Source organism: Apostichopus japonicus, chromosome 9 (genome assembly GCF_037975245.1).
Source record: "Apostichopus japonicus isolate 1M-3 chromosome 9, ASM3797524v1, whole genome shotgun sequence".
In the NCBI taxonomy this organism is placed as follows: Eukaryota; Metazoa; Echinodermata; class Holothuroidea; order Aspidochirotida; family Stichopodidae; genus Apostichopus; species Apostichopus japonicus.
In genome coordinates, this window is record NC_092569.1 from 19,236,900 (window position 1) to 19,247,222 (window position 10,323).

Sequence of the window (10,323 nt, forward strand, 5' to 3'; positions counted from 1 at the left end):
GGACAGTGACTTATAACACATATAGACAGTGGTAACCATGCACAAGATCACACAAGTGCAATCTGCGTCAGTATTTGGGTTGTTTAAAATAAATTACAATCTTTAGTACGTTTTTTCTGAACTATTCAAGAAAATAACACGTTGTAATAACAAAAGAACACTTAAACTATAAGTAGAGCTTGAAATACTCCCCCGAGAAAGGAATTATTTTCAATAACAAAAAGGGGTCTCTTCTTATTTATAAAGTAGGGCTGAGCTTTGAATTTTTGAATTAACTGAGAATGTTTCCAGTGTGTTTTTACCAAAAGGCAGCACGATTTATGCATTTTTTTTCCTTTTTGTTTTCATTTTACTGTTTTGTTTTGACCATGGATTGGACAAGGCTCTATAACTGTGCTTTATGTGTTATCAAGTGACCAATATCCCATTGACTGTAATGTACTGATTCATGTGTCAATGCACATTTGAGAAAAGAAATTTGGATGAACATTAAAAAGGCAAACATAAAATCGAACATTTACAATGTGTATCTATGCATTCACACATGTTTGCTTCCAGTTCATTTTTGATACAAACCGTGTCACCTTTCAAAAAATTTTATCTCGAAAACGATAAATAGGAATTGATTGCAAATTTCGATAGGATGCTTAGAATTAATATATTCTTCTTTAATCCACCAAAAGACCTTTTTCATCTGGACTAGCCAAAGTCCGTTCTCTGGCACAAAGTATAGGCTGTATTTTTCGAAAAGAAATGTGTTTCTTGGTACTGTTAGGCTATATGATAGTTAATATAACTATAAGAGAACGCATACCGTATGTTTAATAACTTGTTGATAGCCTGTAACTCGAAACCACTGGGGCCGGATCTACGGTCGTCAACACTGGGTAGAATGGCACTAACTTCCGCGCCGGTGTCGATAAAAAAAAATCGATTTGATTGCTTGTAATACACATAAAACAAACGGCTTTTAGTATTAGGGCCAGCTGAACTCGCCGCGATTAGTTGCTGGCTTCGGTGTTTTCCGAGCACGGCATTTTTGTGCTTTGTCGCCATACGTGGGATGGTACCAGCATATTTCGCTGGCTGCGGGGGAATCCGCGCGCTTGCGAGAACTAGATCGACTTCGGCTTTGCGGTCTTGACAGGTCATCTAGCTGTTTCTACAGACGCTCAACCTGTTGTTCTAAGCGTTGTACGTTAGAAACTTCCGGTGTAGTGGTTGCTACAGCGTTACCAGTATAGATGTGGCTACTTCAAGTATTTTGTCGGCCAGCTCAGCGAGCTGTTCTATAGGTTAACGTCATCGCTGCTAGAAGCTAGGACGAGTTGTACATTTGTAGGCAGTCTCTTGAGAAATAGATGTTTGAGGATCGATTCATCGAGCTTCCTAACCCCTAATAATTGTTGCATATGTCGCAATAATTGGGACGGTTTTCTGTCACCTAGCGTGACTTCGTTTAGGAGTTGATGTAGACGTTGTTGCTCTTAGACGGCGGTACGCTTTATTAACGTGTCTTCAGAGTTTTATATCAATCAGCTTGAGGGGATTTAAAAGCAGATCCCGAACTTCCTGAGCTATGTCGGGGGTTAGTGATGCTACGATATATGAATATTTAGTATCTTGCGATGTGACACGCTTTATAAACCAAGGAAAACGTTTCTTCTACGATTCTTCCTTCCGGAGAAACGTTGTCGCGACGATTAGGCCGGAAAATATGGCGCGTATCAGCCGATGGCGAAACCGCTACAGTAGGAGTCGGTGTTTCAAGGTCGGGAACTGGTCAGGGAGAGAATTACAACACACTACTACAACCTTTCCGGCCTACTTTGGTGCTCGGCAATTTAGCGACACCGTCGTACAAACGGGACCTGGTTATTTTGGTGTTTAGTTAAGGGGCGTTTCCAATTAAGGCTTAGTTCTAAATTTAATTGTACCAGATTTTTTATTTTTCCTGATCGCTCGGTTATCACCGAACAACTCACGAAGTATCATTGTTTGTTTTATTAAGGAAACAAGGAGACAGCAAAAGCATACCATAAATTTTTGAGCCCGTGTGAATCTTTCTGAATCATTCTCTTGGGGGGGGGGGTTGACCTGGGTTACATATACATACACTTATATATGTGTGTCAATAATTGTCTTTAAGAAAAAGAGGTGGCGGCAGGAATAGCCTGCACATAATGAGATTATACGTGTCGTTGACTGGTGAAGTTTCAATGTGGAGTTTCAATGACATTTCAAAAATGACTCAAGGATTTTATATCTTTTTCAAATTACTTTAGAGTGAATTCCAGAGGTTGGCACGACGATTACGAATTTGTGATTGCAGGTTTAGTTTTGTCCTTGAGTAAAGTACATGCATAGATCGAGTTTCTTGAGCGAGTACCGGTAATTATGAAAGTAGCAGTTATAAGTGAAAAACGAGTCAATGCTTTGTTGGTATAAAAGTCCATGATGAATTTTGTACATGAAAATCCCACCTTGCATGATAGCTATAGAGATCGTAAAAATTTAAAATGTTCGAGTCTTTAAACAGAAGAGTGCTATGAGAATCACCGTGGATATTTCTGTCTATTCTTTTTCTGTAAGAGATGCAGATTAATTAAATAGAGTCTTTTGAGCATTCCCCAAAGTAATAAGCTTTAATGTCGCTTCGATTCGTTTATTTCTTCCTTTAATTGTAGCTTTTACAAACATTCAATTATAACAATGAATACAGAGTATGATAATTACTAACATTTTACAAAAACAATGGCAGAATAATAAAGGAAGAGGGACCAGAAGGAAGTTTGCTGAAAGAAACTTTTCTAGTCTGGTCCCATTATGGAGTGAAAATTATAGTACTGATTTTAACTCAATAACAAATACATTAACAAATTGTTTTGTAAAATACGTGAAATATGCTCTTTCCCAATTTATTTTGTTATCAATTGAAATTCCCAGAAATGTTGTGGATGATCAGTGAGGGCTCATCAATTGACGTGCCTTTCAGAGGTAATACGTTAGTGCCATCATATCGTTTGTTATCAAAAATAAGAACATTCTATAAAAATAAGAATGATTTAACTCGGGACAACTTGTTTGCATTAAGCCAAATTTGTAGAATGTTTGTAAATTCATCCTCTGTACGTAAAATTACATCCTGTAAACTCTTATCTTTTGGAAAATAATTGTAGTTTCATCAGCAAAAAGAATAAAATCTGCATTTTTGGGTCATGAATGAAAGTTGTTATTATACAGAAGGAATAATAATGGTCCAAGGATTGATCCTTGAGGGACATGTCCCTATACGTGGAAGTTTAATTTGGAAGAGTATTTATCATTATAGTGTACATATACTGGACTCTGTTTCGCAAGTAGCTTCCAATTCAGTCATATACAACGTCCCGGAAACCATAAGCATATATAATTTATTTAAAAGAATGGTGGGTTAATGGTGTCAAATGCAGGCCCGTAGCGAGGAATTTGCCAAGGGAGGGGCGAACCTGTAGGCAAACCAACAGAGACGTAGATTCGGTATGAAAACTATCTAACTGAGCGTAGCACCACCATGAGCACCACGCGTACAGGAAAAGTTTGGCTGTAAATGCTTCCCGGATCGCTGGAAATGGTACTTCCCATGCCTTGTATGTTGCATCTAAGCTTGAAATTACTAGCGATAACATAAAAACATAAAACAAAATATGCTCAAGGAGGGAGGGGTCTCCCCCCTTCGCCCCCCCCCCTTGGCTACGCGCCTGGTCTAATACCTTTGACAGATCAATGAAGCTTCCTTACTGCTGAAAGTTTGTTGTACAATGCTGTTGTAATTTTATCGACTAGATTTATTATATTGCAGTCATATCTGTTGAGTAACTTTTACGGAATCCATACTGTAATGAATATACGATTATATACTTATGGACAAAACTATAAATTCTGTTGTACATTAAACGTTCGAAAAGTTTCGAAGCACAAGGTAATAGAGAGATAGGCTTTTGGTTAGAGAACCGCTGTTTGTCGCCGCCATATTTAAAACTGTGGATTATTTATTGCATTTATAATTTCAGAGGGGAATACGCCGTTGGAAAATAAAAGATTAATGATATGCGAGAGTGGAGCTGCAACAGCATCACCAACATATTTCAGAATCTAATTTTGAAATGTTAACAAAGTAAGGCCGACTTTTCTCAGTTTCATGACAATTAATGATATACTAAGAAGCTCAGCAAAGTCGGTGGAATTACGAAATTACAAAAGAATAAATATTGAACCGAATCCCTTTAAGAGGATTATATAATGACTGGGTGGAAAGTTCTTCAGAGAGTTTCTAAGCGACAGATGCAAAATACTGATTAAATTCATTATTTACAGCATAATCGTCTGTTATGAAGTCTGCAAGTAAGGAGAAGAAAGCTGCTTATGTCCTAGGGATAGCTTAAGGGGATTACAAAGCTGGGATTACTTAGACATGTAAAGACTTGCTAATAGGATTAAAGGATAGAGCTAGAGATGAGGAGAGGGGTTTAGGGCAGTTGGGCTGTGGCTTTGGTGAGGTGAGGAGCGAAGGGAATAAGGAGAGACAAGGAAAGGGAGAAGCCGGGGTTGTTTGAGAGGATAGCGGTGATAGTGTTGCAATGTAGCAGAGGTTGTTATGAAGGCTTGATGTTTTGAGATTGTGAAAGGAAGCAGTGGCATTTTGTGGAGTCCGAAAATAAAAGAAGAAAATCATCAAATAACATTGTCCTGCATTTATTACCTCAAAATACGTAACATCGTCATTAAATTGCTTCTCCGTTACATATAAAATCAGTATTACCATACAAACACTCTTACCTTAACAATCTCATTGTCTCGTCCTCCCTCCTCTATGCCCCCCACATAGCCCGCGTTGTATTGGCCTGTTTATATGAAATTATCATAGTTTATGTGGAAATATCATAGCTTATTTGAAAACGAGAACATATAGTTTAAAATTGCTCTCATGTTTAACTAATATGTACACTATATGGAGCAGATAAGTACATTAAGAAAGCAAGAAACGTCTTATAACAAACAAGAAAATGACACCACATGAAAGAAAGAAAGCCCAAACGTCCAGCAGGTACTCTTGCACAAATCCCATGTATACAGCTTTGCTCTTTAGAAATCTAGTTCCATTGTGTCTGAGTACGTATTCTATCCAGAATGCAGCTCTCTCTGATGGTGGTTCGAAGCCATCCCTATATATGGCAGATAACTCCTTGGCTCGTTTTCTGTAACTGTGAAGATTGGGGAAAAGAATATGGTAACAAGGATCAGCTGCTTGTAAATCCAGCTCCCTAAGCCTCAGTCTATAAAAATTCACTTGGTGACGTAACCATATGATGACGACATTAGTGTCTGTTGGTGCAGTATCACGAACCCCTGGAAAAGGGAGCAGATATATTATATATATAAACACGTGATCTTACACGTGATCTTATCCAAAAGGTAGAATATATTGATTAGGATAATGAATAGATGACATATTAATTATGTTTTTGCAAGGAATGCAATTAACATTTCATTATATATATATATATATATATATATATATATTTATATAGAATATATATATATATATATATACGTAATACTTTGCATAGATAAATCAAGAATCATGTCATAAGTTGTTTTCGATACATCTCAAAAAGACTCATTGAATATACATTTTTACTTTTAGTGGAATTGTTTTAAGTACTTTTTCATTTGTTTGTGTTACCTCAATTGCCTTTCAACATACCGTTCTCTGTTAAAACAAAATTGTTTGTAGGCATACAGATATACGTACGTTGGATTCTCGATGACCTCTGACATAGCTCGATAGAGAGACTCATTGGTCAGTTGTGGAACTTCAACGACCAATCCGATACCATTTGACATGATTCGATAGGCTACGTCCGTTTGATCGGCAAATACAGGGATACCAATAATGGGTACACCATGATAGAGGGCCTCAAACGCACCATTGTTACCACAGTGATAAACCATTGCACGTGTGCTGGGATGCCCTGGAACAGAAAAAAAATGGAAATAAATCAAACCCGTTGTAATTAGTGTCCAAAATATGTTTCCTTTTTATATACATCAATAAATGATTTTCATACAAAGTATTTATAATCAATACCTTGAGTTTGCGACTACTTATAAAGACCTAAGCCATCGTCTCAATATGCCTCAGAATACACCATTTGACGTTAATTTGTGTTTAATTTTCTGTTTTATTTATTTATTGTTTTTAATTATCTGGGGAGGATCCCAAGCCCCCTTTACAAAGGAGACGGCTTAATGGCAGTGACCCTACATTATAAACCATTCATTCACCTCTGGCTTTTCCGGATAAAGGTTCAGACCTTCATCAATTGGAAACATTTAATGAATTTGTTATGATTTATTAGTATCAATTTATAACAATTACATCAAATTTACCCAATAAATCGTTTTGAGGTATCCACTCCTTTAGAATTGTGTTGTTCCCGATCTTGCTGGGCAATGGTTCGGTTGTCTTCCAAATAACCGTCTGTGGAAGGAGTGCAAATGCTGCCGCCATACTGTCGACGAAATCCTGACTACGGCTCTTAATGACTGTTCCCATGGAAACAAGGAGAACACCAGCTTCGCCCGCTGTCTGATATATTTCTAAGAATTCCTAAGAATTTTGACAAAAAGGAATGAATCTAAAGTGAGCAGTGATTTGTATACACAATTACAATCCGCGTCGCTACAGAGGTTATACTAGATGTACCTCGTTTGAGGAGGGGTGTGCAGTTCAGGGGGGGGGGGGGTATAGAGAGCAGTATTCACTGATGTCCTGTATCATGAAGCAAAGAACAACCTGGAAACTTGACGACCATGAAACTGAGTGTTATTCCAGAAATTCCAGAAATGTATATACTGTTCGGAAAACTGACGGCCATCTATCCCAAACACCGCCCCCTCTCACTCTCTTAACCTGCCAACAAAAGCTTGCACTTTTCACTGTTGTACTGAAGCATCACACTCTATTCACTTCGGCATAACTTTTTTTCTAAGTAAAAGGGTTGTGAATGAGTGGAACGGTTTGCCTGAGAAAGTTGTACTTGCAAGTAGTGACAATGGTTTAAGAATGCTTTGGACAAGCACTTTAAGCATTGAAATTGGGTCTGAGTGTTTGTGTCTTCAGTTTTTTCTCTCTCCTATAGGGTCCTTGATGGGGACTTGAGTGTCCCTCCTGATCCATTTTATTACTAAACTAAACTAAACTAATAAAAACTGTCTCCGGGAAATTTTCATCATGAGGGGGCTCACAATACACCGAAAAAATGAGGGCCAAATAGAGAAAATGGGACGGCAAATATGTTGTCTGTTGTAGTACGGTTTATCATGTATTTCGAAAATTAACCTTATTTCCAGAAATGATTAAAATGGCTCCTATATATTGGGGCCACTAATTGTCAATGATTGGTTTCATATACTAGACATAGTCGTATTGCATGCAACGGACCTCTATTTCGGTGTATGCACAATTTCATCTGACATTGACCGTAAACTTAGTGTGCATTGACCGGGTGACATCTCATCTGTGATGTAGGAATATTATAGTAATAACATACGAAGGAGCCCCGAGGCCCCCGACATTGGTGGGCCCCAGGAAAATTTCACGGTTTCACGGTACGTGGACCAGTCCGCCCCATAAACTTTAAATTGTACGTTTTGGTGGATAAAACGAAGGACCTAAGCAAAACTGACTGCCGTTGATTACAACTCACTTACTATTCGGGAAAGGCTGAAACTGGTCTCTATCTTTATTCAGAATAAGAGCTACACTGAGTGTTGACTAACTTCAATGTAATTTTAAATGATATTCTCTATTAGTCTACATTATAACCGGATTAATTTGCGAAGAATCCAATACTTACGCCATTCAATGGAGATGATCCCTGTACGGTTAATCCTCCAACCATGCCCATATTTGGTGCAAAAGGTCTCGGATAATCCGTGGCAAAATCTGCGTTGGTCAGCCAAACTTCGGAGTGTCCAAAACTGTCGTGACCCCACCGATTAGGTGCTACATTGTAATCCTGCTGCGCAACCGCCATCTCCCGACTCAACAGCGTATTGATATGGAATTTTTGAAATAACTGGACCAAGTTCAATGCCCTTTGGAAGAACGACAGCCGACTACCTCTGAAATTGTACTCAAATTTATTCACACTATTATCGAAAGGTATATATGAAAGCTCTGTAGGCAAATTGAACCATTCTGCGTTAACGGAGTGGATTGCATGGGTTGTCATGGTAATAAACTTATTCTGAGTTTTTTGAGCGAAAGGTATCAACCATACAAAGTTTCCTTCCACTACATTGATGTCATATTGAGCATTCGAAATGCGATCCATAAGATCTGGGTCACTTATAAGTTTTTCTAATTCGTTACGCCACCATTTTGAAACCGAATCTAAAATTTCTAAAGTTAATCTGAATTTACCGATAAGGTTCGCTTTAGCGCATCTTTCAAATATACTTATACCAACTTCTAGTGTATCGGCTTTCGGCTCGTTCGTAAATTCGAAGTTGAATAACCCATGGTGTCTGGTAACAGCCGGGGATTCACTCTCGTGCTTGGGTAAGAGAAATGTGACGTTATGACCACGTGACTTCAAGACTGTCGCGACACGAATTCCACATTCGTAGTGGCTATTAGGTCCTGTTAATGCGAACATAATGTTTGACGCAAAGCAAAGAGAATTTGATGATACAAACAGCAGAAATATCAACTGCCACATACGAAATTCCATGTTTACGCTCCAAACATACACTGCACATGCACATTAACACAAAAAAGAATTAGATGAGGAACGGCTACTCGTTTTCCGATATTCTTGTTCTCCTAGCAAAACGAAGTTTAAACTGCGCAGAATCGATCATTCATAGCCGTGTGGCAAGTTTTCGTCAGAGACATTTCAATTCGATATCGACGTAGTGTGTATACGACGTAGTCCCGTAGACATTTGAGACCAATAAGAACTCTGTAACTCGTACTGGTTAAGTATTCCTCAAGGATATTGTCACCAACAACATGATAACAAGTTTTCTATATCCGACACTACTGTAAAGAGTACTCCAGAAAGATTTCATTTAGTAATCTTATTATTCTTAAGTGCCACCTCAGAACATCCGGAACTCGGCTGGATAGACAATCAACTATACAAAACATGAGGGTACGCCACTTTGTGAGTATCCAAAATCCGACAATCTACTATTATATGACCAGTACGTGCGGGTATGGACAGTATTAAAAACTTAAAGAGCAACACCGACGGTATTTGCAGATAAACGGGTACTGCGGATGCAAACGTGAAAAGGACTTTAATCTTTAGAAAAGTAGAAAATTGCCTCGCATCCCACAACAGCAAAGCAAACGCCCTCACATCTATGACACAACCGCGCTAATATTTCTGTGAAAATTGGCTCAGACAGAGGCCTAACTTTTGATTTGCGATAACATTGTCATTCTCAAATACTACTTCCACCTATTACCAGCGTTGTAAGTTGAGGCGTAGGCTACGGTACATTCATTTCCAGCTATTTTGCTACGCTAAGAGTGTGACGGGGCGAAGCAAAGAGGAGGCATGGCCTTTCAGTGGCGTAGCCAAGGGGGGCGTGGGGGCGACAGCCCCCATGAAAAGCTGTAGCCCCCCAGTCGCCCTCCCACTGGGATTTTGGGTGTCAAAAAAAAATACATGTGCGAAAAATATATCATTGGTCTGAATGGTCTAGAATCTCCATGATGACCACTCATGAACAACCCTTCGACCGCGGACCGGCAGTAGGCTATTGTTGCTGAAAAACCGGACGTGACATAGCGCATAGGCCGGGTTTTCACTTCTGGGACGTACGCATACTCTGATGCTCTTAAAGAAAACCGCTAAAAAAACAAATTTTCAAGAAAGAAGACAATACTATCGCTGAGAATCAGTCTATATCACCCTAATAATGTTTCAGAAGCAATCTTTGATGTCAGTTTGACATATAGTTCGGTCATTCAATATGTTACTTGGCTGAAAGCCCAGTCAATCTTTTCTTATTTTCCACGCGCATATTGCAGATTTGTCGAAAAATGCCAATGCCGGTGTCAAACTCACAAAAGATATGTCATGATATTTAAAAGTAACTTACCAGACTGTTTTTTTTTTCTACTTCACTAAACTATTTGATGACCATATCAAGACATGGGATCTCAAAATAAAGGATGTTGAGAAAACTTTAGAGCAGCTTACAAGCATGGGCGTCAATCCTGGGGGGGACACGTCCCCCCACATTTCGATGGGTGGGGGAAAC

At 38.8% G+C, this 10,323-nt stretch overlaps 1 protein-coding gene across 1 annotated transcript; it reads right to left on the reverse strand.

Moving 5' to 3' along the window:
• Positions 1–2,631: 2,631 nt before the first annotated feature.
• On the reverse strand, positions 2,632–9,135 carry LOC139974156 (2-hydroxyacylsphingosine 1-beta-galactosyltransferase-like). The gene is made up of 4 exons (XM_071981100.1): positions 7,902–9,135; positions 6,433–6,652; positions 5,795–6,014; positions 2,632–5,243 (listed from the first exon to the last, which is right to left on the reverse strand). The coding sequence occupies exons 1-4, from the start codon at positions 8,778–8,780 to the stop codon at positions 5,009–5,011; spliced, it is 1,554 nt and encodes a 517-aa protein (XP_071837201.1). The 5' UTR covers positions 8,781–9,135; the 3' UTR covers positions 2,632–5,008.
• Between the last annotated feature and the right edge of the window lie 1,188 nt (positions 9,136–10,323).